The 14,646-nt window shown below is 38.3% G+C and overlaps 1 protein-coding gene across 4 annotated transcripts in view; it reads right to left on the reverse strand.

Moving 5' to 3' along the window:
- The window catches only part of SNX5 (sorting nexin 5), a 22,664-nt gene continuing 8,018 nt past the window's right edge, over window positions 1-14,646 (reverse strand). For 3 of the 4 annotated variants that reach the window (XM_033094644.1, XM_033094645.1, XM_033094646.1), the window contains 12 exons: window positions 13,055-13,159; window positions 11,972-12,082; window positions 10,896-11,017; window positions 9,474-9,597; window positions 8,680-8,775; window positions 7,534-7,639; window positions 7,373-7,448; window positions 6,591-6,630; window positions 6,412-6,498; window positions 4,964-5,123; window positions 1,530-1,615; window positions 1-194 (listed from right to left, as the gene is read on the reverse strand). In XM_033094644.1, the coding sequence (XP_032950535.1) occupies window positions 144-194; window positions 1,530-1,615; window positions 4,964-5,123; window positions 6,412-6,498; window positions 6,591-6,630; window positions 7,373-7,448; window positions 7,534-7,639; window positions 8,680-8,775; window positions 9,474-9,597; window positions 10,896-11,017; window positions 11,972-12,082; window positions 13,055-13,159 (1,164 nt within the window). In that variant the 3' untranslated portion in view covers window positions 1-143. Of the gene's footprint in view, window positions 195-1,529; window positions 1,616-4,963; window positions 5,124-6,411; window positions 6,499-6,590; window positions 6,631-7,372; window positions 7,449-7,533; window positions 7,640-8,679; window positions 8,776-9,473; window positions 9,598-10,895; window positions 11,018-11,971; window positions 12,083-13,054; window positions 13,160-13,565; window positions 13,587-14,646 lie in introns of those variants that run through there. The other variant, XM_033094647.1, reaches the window with a different exon arrangement.

The following is a 14,646-nucleotide window of genomic DNA, read 5'->3' on the forward strand; positions in this document are numbered from 1 at the left end:
TTAAGATTTTTAGAAATCAAAATATTTATTAACATAATTTTAAACTAAAGTCAAAGGTAATAAATCTTCTGTGGTAATGATTTAAGTGCAAGTGATGCTGGCTTTCTTTCACATTCGTGTCCTTCATTCAGAGAAAAGGCAGATCAGTTGTTCTTGAACAAGTCAATGCAGCTCTGCAAGAGGGAGACATTGTTCTGGAAGAAAAACAAAAGTCAACATAGACCAATGAATCGTGCTAGGTCTAAGACTTCCTATATAAGAATTAAACTCAAACCCACAGACCTAGCCAGAAAACTGGGTTGGTGCTTTTCTTCATTAAATCACTTCTGAACCATAACCTACACCCCTCACCCCATTTTTCATGTTGGTGAGCTCCTCTTAGAGGGTCTGGGGCTGCTGCACATAACAGGCTCCCTCCAGCACCTCCACCCCCCCCAGTTTGTTCCCTACACAGTCATGCCTATTCTGCTTACTGTGAGTTAACCTAAATATTACATAAACGAGTCCTTCTTTGAAGTTGAAGGCCTTGAAAGATCAGATAAAATGTTGCTAAAAATTAGTTATGGGTGAAATTTTTATATCAGATTACAAATGATAAATATTTAAATAGGACTTCACACAAATTGCTTTAAAAGTTCTCACTTTAAAGGCATTAAAAAAACTTAGAATACCCAAAACATTATGGGTATAATTTATGTATAAATGATACTTTAAAACTCCAATTGAAAGGGACTTGGGCTTAATCAAGAGGCAAGTGAATAAACACATCTATGCTGTCCCAATAAAGGAATTCAAAACATATACCCAATGTTCAGTCTTTCTGCTTTAACTAATGCTAATGGCTAGTGACAATTCCCGCCTCCAGTGGCTCCCTACTGACCCAAAGGCTGACCCAGCTGCCCTAGACCAGATAGCCACTCTAGCGGGGCTCAATCTCAGCTACACCCAGGAACCACTCAAAGAGCCACCCCCAGAAGTTCCGAGTGAATGGGTCTGGGCAACAAAAAGTCTTCAAAGCTCCGTACTAGATTCTAATGTGTATCCAGCATTGAGAACCACTGCTCTTCAACTTTTCTGTGCAAAATTAAGCTGGACAGTAAATATAAAAAGTTTTCTTTCTTTTCCAAACCAAAAAGGGAATATCAGAAGACACTTCATAAAACTAGAAAACATTTTTAAAAATGTTCTCCATGAACTCCAGATAATTAAGACCTTATAATGGTATGCTGGATGTGTCCCAATTATTAGAACGGGTTCTTCAAAGTGTGGCCTGCAAGGACTTTGAGAAGGAGGCAGGGTAGCTGCCACCAAGAATACTCTTCTCAAAAGCAGTATTTTATCAAGACATTCCAGATTTTTGGTTTGCAGTAGAATAAATACTCTAACAAGTAGCTCCCACCTATACTACAGGGGATTAAAACTATAGCGCAAACCCCTCTGCCTGATGAGGAAATAACTTAGGAGATAGTAAATTGGGAAATACCTTAGGAGAAAAAAAGTTGTTGGCTTAATTTGAAGAAAATACTTACCCTAGCATGCTTTATTTCCAGTTCAGACATTTCAATTAGATTTTTTCTAAATGCTGCCACTCTCTTTCGTTTGAAATTGCTTAGTTCTACAAAAGAGAAAGTTTACCAAGAAAAGTTGAATACTTTTCATGTTTAACTTCCAAACATCATCCCTTGATGCACCACCACATCTCACATTTTCATCATCTCTGCAATTGGTACACATACCATTTTACGGACACTGCAGTGATGTGCTTGTCATTGATGTTAAGTGAACAATACCACCCGCCCACAAAACACCAAAATTCAGAGAACGGCTACTGACTTGGAGAATCTGAGTTGAGTGGCTTTGCCTTAACCTCTAGGTTCCAGTGTTTGTGGAGAAAGCGCTGGGGAGGTGGTGAACCATACGCACTTTAACCAGTGACTTTTTTATGGATTACTTTTAAACTGTGAAAACCCTCCCTAGCTCAAGCTGGTGCACTAGGGTACTCAAACTTACCCTCCTGTATCCTGTCTATACAGCAATGACCAACAGAGATATAATGCAAGCAGCCACATTAAAAACTCACACAAAAAATTTTGTGCTGATGTGTTACTAACAATACCTTGGATATACGAGGCTAAATAGATCTTCCCCAGCTGTCAAAATAAGCTCGCCTCCTTCATCTGAGACTCGCACAGAAGACCAGGACTTAACATTAACGTCTCCCATGCTGCCTGCTCACGCTGTATTGTTTTACTATGTTCACTTGATTGACTCTAATCAGTTCAGCCACAAATTTTACAAAGAACTGGGACCAAAGGCAAACAGGTTAAGATCAGTTCACCTCTGTATTTTTCAGAATAGTTTATACTTTTAAATTATCATACATTCAGGCTCACAATTTGAATGAAGAAAATAAAATCTAGCAACATAGGGACAAATCTCAGGCAATAAGGATAGGCATAAATTGGCCCCATTTTAAAACTTGGTGGTTTTCTTTCATCCCCTCTAAAATTGTCAGAGCCTCTAAACTCTGACTATATAATAACCTAAGATTTCAACTCAATACTTTTGAAGTCAATTAAAATTCGCTGTTAAAAAATTTATTTTAATAGGGCAACAAGGAGGTTCCTTTGAAAGAATCCACATGACCATGATAGCCACATGAGCATGTCTGCATGTCATTTGTAAAGTTTTTGTGCAGAGCAGCTCTGTCCCTTATAGTTCAAACATTATAGTCCTAAATAGACACAAGCCAAGACAAAGGAAAACTCTACTGTCCATTGCTATTATTAGGATGTTTCCAGATATGCCTAGATTTTGAAACTACGGGGGAGAAAAAGTTTTTGGAAAACAAAGTCTTAAAATGAAATTGGGATTTCTCACGGGAACCTGAGTTTTGAAAGGGTGGGAAAGCGTTGTGAGGGTGAATCAAGTACAGAGTTCCTACTATAATTACATTTGTTCTGAAAGACACATTCTTTACTTTTCTCCAGCTTGTTCCATGGCCCCTACAAATTATCAGCAGTGAGGTCCCTTAAGGAAAAGACTATATTACATTCATGTTCAATGGAAATGGTGCATCATCTCCCTAAATCTAAGCTATATTAAAAAGGAATAAGGGAAGGCAAGAAAGAACCCTGTGGACATGGACTGGAATTGAATCATCATCATGGGACACGTGATTCCTTGGGAGAGAGAGGGAGAGAAGGAATGAGACAGAGAGGGAAAAGGAAGGTGGAGGAGAGGGAAAAGGGAAGACAAAGGGGGGAGGGGAGTGAGGAAGGGGGAGGGAAGAGAGAAGCTATGTGCACCTGCACATACCCCTACCATTTCCTCACTGTAAGCAGAAGGGCCCAGAAGCAGAGACCCCACAGGAGCAATGAGTGTATTTAGCACCCAAACCTTGTTACTAATCTTTTAAGTAACAAGAACCTGGGCTTCTGGAAGAAATGGAGACTTCCAGGCCAACAGTAGAAAAGAGTAGTAAGATTAGTATAGAACATCTAACTACTTAACAGAATGGGAAGTATGTCATAAGGGTAAGTCAGCTTAAAGATACTCCCCACTGGCTAAGTTTGGACAATTTGAGCACCAAAATAACTTAGTACAGTGATGAATTTAAAAACTATTTTCAAAAATAGGAATCCATGACTAATAAAAATAAAGAAGGAGAGAAGAGAAGGTTTGTGCTTAAAGAATAATGTCAAGTGCTGACTTAGAAAGGGAATGCGAAAATTGGGAGAGGAGGAAAATCACCTTTTTGCAACCAAGAGAATAATGGTTGGCTCAGGCAAGAATCATCCACACAGGCTATACTTAGGGAGAAAGTTGAAGAGTAGGAAACATGCAGTCTTAAATTTTCTCCCCATGGATTGCTAAGTAGTGGCATGAGAAAAAAATATTAACTATATAGTGGAGAAATCAGGTAACTCCTGATTGGGTAATCAAAATTAACACCACAACACTCTAACACTGCTTAGGCGAAGATGGACAACATGCCTTCAGATAGCATACCCTAAGAAGGATGCATTATTTATATAGTTGTTTGTTGGAAATGTGTATCTGGAACCGAATCTTCAGAAAATAGGCCAATCAAAAATGAGAAACATTCTATTTGTAAAAAAGAGATTATGGTCTTCAAAAGGGCCAACGTTGGGGCCACCCCAGTGTCTCAGGTGGTTGGAGCGGCGTGCTCCTAACACTGAGGTCGCAGGTTCGATTCCCACATGGGCCAGTGAGCTGCGCCCTCTACAGCTAAGATTGTGAACAACAGCTCTCCCTGGAGCTACAGCTGGGCTGCCGTGAGCAGTCGGAGGTTGGCCTGAGCTACCACCGCCCACTGCTATGTGCTGCGGCTGGTGACCAGGCCGGTGACCATCGTGAGTGGCTGGCAGCCCGGCAGGAGCTGCCATGAGGGGCTGTGAGCGGCCAACCAACAACTGGCGAACGACTGCCTCATCCGTGGGGAGTGCGAGGCTCATAACACCAGCAGGGGCCAGGGAGCTGTGTCCTACACAACTAGACTGAGAAACAACGGCTTGAACCGGAGTGGGGGGATAGGGGAAAAGGCAAATGTCATTAAAAAGAAAAAGAGGCTGAGAAGGGTTCCTTCCAAATTAGACTTAGGAGCTATGAAAACTGAGATTATTGAGACTAAGAATAAAGACAGTAGATTGTATTATATTGCATCAAAGTTACCAAAGTACTACTGTATAGAGGTAAGGGAAATGCACAACAAAGTTCTTAGAAATAAAAGGACCACGATATATAAAACTTACAGTTAAAAAAAAAACCCCAATGTGTTTATAAAAACACATACGGTAGGACATGTGCCAAGTGACAAAGCAGAAGGGTCAAGTGACCCCAAGTAAAGGATGTAGGAGTATTCTCTGGTATTTGTGCAACATCTCTCTGTAAGCTTGAAATTATTTCCAAATAGAAAGCAAAAAGAGCGACCCCGCTCGACCTTCTTTTGCAGACTCAGAAAGCTGTTCAAATTTCTGGCAGCATTCCTGCTGGTGTGCCTCAGCCAACTTGACGTCTTTGCTTTTTAAGCGGGCCTTATCCAACGCTTTATTTGAGTTTTCATAGTCAATGAGGGCTTTGGTGCGTCTGTATAAGAGATCCTGAAAAGAAAATTAACAGATATGACACAGTAATTCACTCTACCCTGAAAAATCTCTAGAGAACAAAATAGGAAGATTATCTAAAATACTCTGAAACATTTTTATAACCCTATCCTGTAAACCTGCCTCTAGGGATCTGCCCTGAGAATCTAATCTGAAATAGTCTCTGCAATCTTACAGCAAAATAAAGTTACCTCATTATCTAAAATGGGATATTATGATGCATGTATATGACAGATAGATAAGGTTCGGTTTTGTGTATACTCAAAAAATTTGTGTTTACCATCAGCACTTAAATCCATTATAAAGACAACAGTCTAATGTGTGTTAAAAAAAATCAAGTAAAAGACTAAGGAAACATGCCAAAGGACAAATTAAAATAAAACTAAACTATGGGGAAAATAACAAATTTCTACTTCCTGATGACATTTTCCTGTTACATATTTTCCCTATCTAATTTTATGTTGCCTGCTTCAGTATATTTCATATAAAAATAATTTAAACATTTTGTTCAGGGGATTGGAGATAGTGAAGAATGCATGTTTCATTCCAAAAGGTCATTCTGCTTGCCCTTTAGTCTCGCTTTTGGTAAGTAATGCTTTTATGATTCAAAGTCTTCAGTGACAACTGCAATTCAATAAAAACTCACAAATCCCCAAACCCTTTCTACCTCGGAAATAGACCTTTTGACATGTCTTTGGTTATGTCCCACATCCAATAACTGAGAATCCCCCAAACTAGTATCTGTACTCAGCACCACCCCTACTGCTTCTGAGCCAATACAATCTAAGTATACAATGCCACGTAAAGGCATGTCACCATGAAAAGATTTCAACCAAAATGCAATTGGAGGACACGAAATGAAGAACTTCATTATGTGTACGCCCTCAAAAAAATAGAACTTAAGAACTAAGAGGTCGATTTGCAGAAGACCCAGAAAAATCTCCTGACTAATGAACTTATGCTTGAATTCCGGCAGGACTTCAACTCTTTCTACTCCTTTGCCCATAAATACAGCCCACCCTGAATCCTCAACGGACTCACCTATAACTTGTCACAGATGCTTTTTAGAATTGTAGTTCTGCTATTCCTCAATAAACTCAATTTCTGGTAACTCAAGCTCATCTCAGTTTACACCTCTATTTATTTAGGTCGACATCACTTAAACAATCCTGACAAATTCCTATCTCCCTTCATTTTTATCAAGAATACATCTCTAACATCCAACCTCTTCTGGGTCATGGCCAGGTGGTCTTGCACTCGTCTGAGGACTTAAAGAACTTCTTACCTTAGCAGCCTCTATATTGAGCATGTAGTATCGAAGAAGCTCTGTCAGCTTTAAATCTTCGTCTGAGGAGACTCGACTCTCTACTTTCTATTTAAAAAATATAATAAAGATCACCATCATCTAAGCAGAAATCTACAGATTATAAAGCATTTAATGAAGATCAACATAAAAATCCTTACCCTAAGTTTTTCAAATAGCTCAGCAACCTTCAGTAGGTACCTGAAAATATACACATGATTTTGGTTTAAGGTCTTGAATCATGTATGATGTATGATTTTATAAGTACTCTAAGACATGAAAGCTGTGTTAACCAAAGTCAGGTTCTAATGAACCACCACCATGGGTGTCCCAAAGCAATAAACATGTACTATTGCATCTTGGTTCTGCCATTAGCCTGACTCCATTTTGAAATCAGAAATACTAGTACCTGTGATACCAAGCCTAAGTGTTAAGTAGAATACTATCTCACACTAAAAGTGGCCAGGGTAGAAAAACTATGAGAAATTCATATTAAAAAAGAGCTCCCAATAAATTAAAAAAAAAAAAAAAAAAAGCTCAAGATCAGACCGGGGTCATTACATTATCCTTATGATCACCTTAATCAAATCTCTTCAAGTCAGTCCAGGGTATTCAGGTAAATGACAAGCACCACACGCCAAAGAACACACAAGGCAAACTTCACTCAAAGACAACTCCAAAATTAAAATAATCTACAAGAAACAGACATGTAATAAAGGCTTTGATGACAGCCACCATGTTGGATACAGAAGTGCCCTCTGAGTGCCCTACAAAGTGTCTGTTCAAGGATGTGTAAGACTTGAGTTCCTGGAATCTATCGACTACCCTTGATGAGCTTGTACTCCAGAGCACAGCTGAAACTATGTAGTCACTGTTCATAACTTTAATTAATTAAACCACCTAGTTTTCAATTAGGGGAAATGCTTTTCCAACAAAAACTTACTTTTTGATGACTGTGGGCTCTTCTAAAGCCAGGCTATGTAGGCAGGCTGCAGTGTGGATATAGTCATCTGAAACATCTGCAGAAACAAGAACAGCCCTTTTTATATGAATATAGCTGGCACATTAACAAAGCTAAGTGGCTAGTGGGTGAATGGTATTTACTTTTATGCGATCTGGTCATTTTGTCAGCTTTTGCACATGAATCCTTGATCCTATTATAATAGTTAATGAGGAAATTCTTCTCTTGCTCAAAGAAGTCATCTACCTCCTAAAAAGGGAGGAAAAAAGAAATTTAAGACGCAAAACTTTTAATAAAATGAATGTGTATTTATTTTCTATTATCTAACAATTACGCTAGACTAGTGGTTCTGCCTGGTGGGTTGCTACCTAGCCTTGGGTGTAGGTGACGTGATGAATTTGGTCAGTTGCAGACTAAGAGGCAATACCAGTATCTGGTGGGCACCCCCAGCAACACCAAACAGGACCGTCCCACACACCTTAAAAGCGATGCCAATGAGATAGTTACAAAAGTTTCCAAATTTCTGACAATGCCCCCTCTACTCGGGTGCTTACTAAAGCCCTCAAGTGAGAAAGTTAGGTATCAAATAGTAGCTGTTGAAGTAACTCACTTAAAAAGGGAGTGGGGGGCTGAGGAGTGAAGAAATAAACTGCACCTATGAGGGTAATGAGAGACTTGTATATTAATTTGATTTTCTAGAACAGCACTGTCTAGTAGAAACGTGTGAGCCATATGGGCCATTGAAAATTTTTCTAGTAGCCACGTTATTTTTTTAAAACTAGGTGAAATTACTTTTAATATTTTACTTAACTCAGTATATCTAAAACAAAAACATCAGTAAGATATTTTACATGATTTTATTTGTATCCAGTACTTGAAATCCAGCATGTAAATCAAAATTTGGTTCCTTAATTACACACAAGTTCTCAACTGCTACTTGTGTCTGGGGCTACCAAAAGGGACAGTATAGTTCTGGAGAATGGCATGAAATACTGATCTTGTAGCTTATTTTCTGTTTAATAATAATCTAAGCTCTCTCCTTACAGAAAAGCAGAAAATGAAGACTTAAGTGTGGGTAGGTTTATTTCCTCTCAGGGAGAGAACAGGGTTATTTGGGGAAAATAAGTGAACATTAAATGAATATATAAAAATAACCAAAAATTTATAAAGAAATTACTACATTTCTGAGAAGTTACTACCATTTGTTTCACAAATATGTTTTCTGAAGAAATAAAAGTTCACATCCTCATGAAGTCAAGAATTTTCTTTAACAGCTAAAAGCAACTTACCTTAACTCCAGAAAAAAGGACTTCATCAGCACTTTTCACCACACTTTTGAAAAAGCCACCAAACATCTCTTTGGTATTCTTTCGCCTAACACTTAGCTGAAAAAAGAGAATTCCAAAAGAATAGTTTATGGTACATACATTTTTCTAGGTTCTTTTAAAGAAGTCCTGAATACATTCCAAGTAAGTGTTCAATTGCATAGGCACACACCTTAAATTCCATCCCAACCACCAGATTTAAAATATCCAATAAATGACTAAACCACAGGTCAGAATTCTAAAAGTATGACTAAAGAGATATTTTGAAAAACTAGGCACCAAAGTCTTAGTGGCTTTTAAATTCTTGGTAAAATTACTGTTCTGTTCTATTAAATTTCACTGGTTAGAAGACACTGAGGAAATTTCTAAGTCAGGGACTGCCTCATACATATTAAAAGAAAATTAACATGTTAGAGGGAAAAAAAGGCACGCAGGTATCCTTTCAACAAAACGGTAGCCAGGGAGAAAACAAATGTGGATCAATTCAAGTTCCTTCTAATAATCCCAAAGTAACTGAGGGAAGAAAACTAGTCTTTAGAATGGGAAAAGGTCAAAATCTTTAAGTAGCCTTTTATAAAAATGTCTTACATAATACATCTGTGGGGAAGGGAAATGGCATCTAAAAAAGGTTTCTGGTGTGTTGGTAAGAAATTCAGAATTTTAAGTCAATTTTTCAGAAAATATATCGAGTGCATTTTTAAAAAGTATAGTCCTGTACATTTTAAGTGGATCACAGAAATGGAATTAAAATGCCTTACATCCTGATCATATTCCAGGAAAACATGAAAGTTGCGATCCTTATTGAGAATAGGGTGAGAAGATAGCCGCTGAAGAAAGACTTCATGGGAGGATACAGTCTTCTTAAAGACAGCAAGATATTCACTGGAAGAGAAGCACACAAGGCATTGTGTTGGCATTGCTTAACTGATGACCACTACTGCTCCCGGTGAGCATCACTGTTCTGCTCATGCCTCTAAGCGAAATATCTGAATTGGACCAAAACATTTTGGTATAACCTCTTATCTAATTAGGTAGTAAGGTAGTTGTCATTTTGGAACCTGTGGAATGAGCAAATGAAAGGGGAAAGTGATTTTTAACTGGGGTTGATGGAGCAAGTCTGCAAAGCGCAAAACCTACAAGCAAATACTGCTGGTACTTGGCAGTCACAGAACACTGGTTTCTTTAAAATAATGAAAACCCTTTAATTCCGCACCTATGTACACAGCATTGAGTCTAACAAGACTTGGAATTGTCAGAAACTGTAAAGCAGCTTTATCTCCATCTGTATATTAAAGATCACTGTAAACTCCTCTTTTTTGGTAGGAACTTGAGTCTGTTGTGTTTGGTGCTTTATGCTCAGAGTTGGTCATGACAGGCAGTCAAGTGTGTGCTGAATGATTCAGGACCTGGAGGTACTTGAGCACTGGCCTAGATAATATGGTCTTGGGGGCAGAGCACTAAGAGAACTGCTGAAATGAGCACATGAATTCCAATACACTGATGGTGGAAGAGGGGAAGGAGCCAAGATGTAGTACAAGAATGGTTTCATAAGAAACTTTCATGCAACAAAAAACCCACTTTTGCTTGAAATAATTAAAATACACTTCCTACGGACCTGGGCTTCTTTCAAACCATCAATGTGGTTATTATTCATAATGCTTCTTTGTACCGCATTCACAGCAATCTAGTTTCAACTGTATTTCTAGTAATTAAACTTCAGGGAAGAAAGCTTTGTACATTACATTATCAGCAACCTGAAGAACTCCTCATATATAAAGACACAAAGGTTTACTTCACTATGCCAGACCAGCATCCCAAAAGAAGTATGATCTACACAGGGGAAAACAACTAATCTATCCCATGTTAATGGCCCCCAGGAAGTCAAAGCATAAAGTTCAAAGACTGTGCCCCACACTCTGCAAAATGTAGTTTTAGAAGACAGCGCTAAGGGATGGCCTGTTAGCTCAGTTGGAGTGTGGTACTGATAACACCAAGGTTGCCGGTTCGATCCCGGCATGGGCCACTGTGAGCTGCGCCCTCCTTTCAAAAAAAAAGACAACAGTAGGCAACTAATTAACTACCATACTTAAAAAAAATTAAATTAGTTGTCAGGTTCTTATTTCTGTACGTTACCACTTTTTTTCTCCACAGATAGAGTCCCATTAAAGACACCCACTTACGCTTCCAGCTCTTGCTTCATCTTGGCAAATTCTTCTTTGGTCATAGACCCTTCACCCTCTCCCAGTTTCTGCATCTTCTCTCGAGGGCCATCAAAGTCAGGCTTCGTAGGAGCAGGCGGAATCTGCAGCAGAGACAGGTAACTTGTGAGCATTCTCACCCAGGCAGTGATACTCTAGTTGGGGGCTGCGCCTGAGAGGTGGCCAGCCCTGCTGGTCAATCTGTTTTTCTCTTAACCTTAGTCCTTTTGGCCACTGAAAAGAAGTGTCCTGACCACAACTGGGCGCTCACTTTGAGTGTTATCACTTGTTCAGTTTACCCAGTCTGGACAATTAGCAGGGAGGGTACAATAGTATCTATCCTGCTTCAATGTCAGTTTAAAGTTTATATATTAATATTACAATCAGGGATAAAATGAAGCTGATGAAGAACCACCAAGATTATAGTCACTGACTACAAAAGGAGTTTTTAATTCCCGAGGATAATCAAAAGATTCTAATTTTGAGTGAAGAGAACATTCTTAAATACGACCTTCAGTACTAATTTTGTTTAATTATTTGGCCAGATTCTTCAGTCGGCCTGGCAGGACAAGCCACTTAATTCTCCTTTAAAATCAGCTAAGACTCTTCCTGCAGCCATACATTAACTCTAAAAATCTGAGCACAAAGACAACTACCTCCTTTACTTTGAGCAGACTAAAACCCTTTTGAGAAATGTACTGCATAACGTCACCAATACTGAGGTTTTCCTAAAAATCAATTCTACTTGATGCCTAAAGAAAAATGCCAGAAACGCCAAACCCAGAGGTAGGTAAGACTTAAATCATGAAACTGTTTATGTTTACCCTCTCATACTGTACAAAATGTAAGACTGTATGTTTCGTTTCATTCATAACTGTTAACACTATTCTCATATAGTTTAGACTAACAGTAATGGTTAACACATACTCTAGCTGGAAGATGAAATCAGACTATTTTCATAATCCATTTGAAAAGTGGGTAAAAGTCTCTTTGGACAAAATGAGCAGCAAGGTAGAAGAAACTAGCTTCAGTTATTTGATTTTCCAAAATGCACTTACAATAAGCCCAGCGTAGTCTGCAGTTTCAGTGAGAGTGTCATGTAGCCATACAAAGTCTTCATGTTGCCTTGTAACAGAAAACTCTGGGCTCTGAAACGTGGGCAGCGTGGTCTGTAAAGAAAAGTTAACCGTTAACAACCACTTTTAGATAAAAATGGTTTGAGTTTTCTGGGCTGTACTATGGGAAAATTCTACATAAAAAACATCACAATAAGATCCAATAAAGAACAAAAAGCAGCAACACATAATCTCCCCCATCACCATAAAGTCATAGCTAAGATTCAACACATTCTTTAAATTATTCTTTTCACAAAACTCCACCTTTCAGGTCAACTCAGGCAGGTATTATCATGTAGTCTTCACACTGCCTCCTGAATAACAGAGGTATGGTAATCAAGCCACCAAAATATTAAGAGAAAACCATGTGGGAGAGGACCTTTGCTTTATTTAAACCTGTGCCTCAGTTTCCTCACCTATAAAACAGGGATACTGAAACACTATAAGGTTGTTATTAAAAAAAAAAAAAAGATCAAATCCATGTAAACCCTTTATAACAGTGCCCGGCATAAGACAAGCACTCAAATACCTTTTAACTGGTATGGAAGGAGAAATGAGGCTGAAAAATGGTCCTGAAAGGACTAATTCTAAGAAACTAAACTTACTTTCTACATATTCCAGATTGCCGTATTGCTTTTGTCAAATTAAAAATTTGGAGAAGGAAAGTCTTTTTTATCACAAGAAATAAGTGGGGCAAAGGACAAGAACTTAGTAAACATGAGAAAGCAAGCACCTCCCATGCAGACAAATTAAAAAGACAAAGTGGAAGAATTCAACTGTAGGTTTAGCTGGCTCCCCTACAGCACTTTGCCTGGTTTTAACAGCAGCAATACCCACAGCCCTAGGGCTCCACCGTAGTGGTAAAAATCCTGCAACGAGTGAACTTATCTGAGTCTCACTACCAGGAGGATGAGGGAGGTGCTCCACTACAAGCAGATGGCAGTCATTTCAGTTCTGGAAGTCTCTTCTCAGAGCCAAGGCTGCAACCTAGCACTGTTTTATTACTGAAGGCATGCTGTCACTTACCTTGGTGTGTACTGTAAACTTGACCTTATCTCTCTCACTGAGTGCATCAGGTATGTCAATCTGAAGCGAGGGATCAACATTCAGGTCCACAGATACAGATCTCAGCTGAAATACATTATTTTTTTTTTTGGCTATTAGTCTCCAATTCATTTTAGTTCTAAGAAGTATCTTTCCAAAAATGGTAGCTAGTAAGTAAAAGCAGTCTATACAAGATCATTTAGAACAAAGTCAGCTGAGATAAATCTAAGAATCTAAGTTTATTTGAAACTGTGGGAAAATGTGCTCTTAAATGCATGAATGGGTCCAAAGTATTGCTGTAATTTGAACAAAGCAACTAGGATTCTAATATCATGTACATTACTTGTTTTATGTCACATGAAAAACATACTTAATAGTCGAAAAATTGTACTAAGAAGGCTTGAACTAGATAGGAAGAAATCTTGAACTTCTTACATAAGTGCCCAAACTACAAAGTACATTCAAGAGGCATTATCAACTAGACCATACATACCATACATATATCTGAAAGAAGTTAGAGGCTAGGAAAACAGAGAGAAGGCACAGAGAACAGTCATGTGGTGTGGGATCCTGGATGAAAAGATAAGAAAAATCCAGTTCAAGAGTGGACCTATTTATATTCAGGGACTGTTTTCAAGGAGAATAAAAAATCTAGACACAAGCGATGAATTGTAAAACTAACAATGGTCTTAATTAGTAGAATCCCACTATGGTCACACATAAGGGACAAGTGTGAGCACTGCCCTGGAAGCAAAAGTAACAGATTTTGTGAGTTAGAAATTCAGAGAATATGCAACTCCTTTTTTGCCAGTTTAAAAAGAATTTTTGGAAGAACTGGACTGTTAGGAAAAAGTAGTTAAAATTGTTTCGTTCTAAATTTAATACGACAAATTCCCTAATTCTTAAAATAGACAAGCTGACGATCAATCAGAAGGCCTGACCCAAACAAGACATGAAACCGCATGAATAAACATCTCGTCTTCCCACCCGCCTCCTTAAACAATGAGCCTATGCTAAAGTAAAGTTGTCCCAACACTCTAGATTACTGAACAGAGAGAATGCGAAGTGAAGACTGGAGTCAAGAAGATGAGAACGGAATGCTGAGGTTATTTTCCCTTAAATTTCACTTTAGATTCATTTCTTCAAAATAAAAAGTTCAAGACCAAGGACTGATGAACTTAACTATCGAAACTAGATAAACTGATTCAATCAGGTGTAAAAAGATTAACTACATTCATCACTAAAAATGCATGAATTACTTCTCTGTATTTTAGAAGCTGTCAGTACCTCCCTTTTCCCGTTAGCACTAAGAAAAAATTTCAATTGCAAAAACCAGAGTTAGCCCTGTTAACAATGGCTTTTCTCTAAGAAACATGCTTAAATTTCTGTCATCATAACATTAGGTATTAGTAAGATCACAATATCCTTATTAGTCCCTGACATCTCAACCTAAAGACTTCTCTCCCAAAGGAATTCTTGATGACTCCTATGAAATACTTGCTTGTTTGGCTTACTTTTCCTATGCCCATTTATGAGCTCTTTACAAAAATAAAGCTTCAAGGTCAGAGATACTT

The sequence above is a fragment of the Rhinolophus ferrumequinum genome, chromosome 23 (assembly GCF_004115265.2).
Source record: "Rhinolophus ferrumequinum isolate MPI-CBG mRhiFer1 chromosome 23, mRhiFer1_v1.p, whole genome shotgun sequence".
Classification (NCBI taxonomy): Eukaryota; Metazoa; Chordata; class Mammalia; order Chiroptera; family Rhinolophidae; genus Rhinolophus; species Rhinolophus ferrumequinum.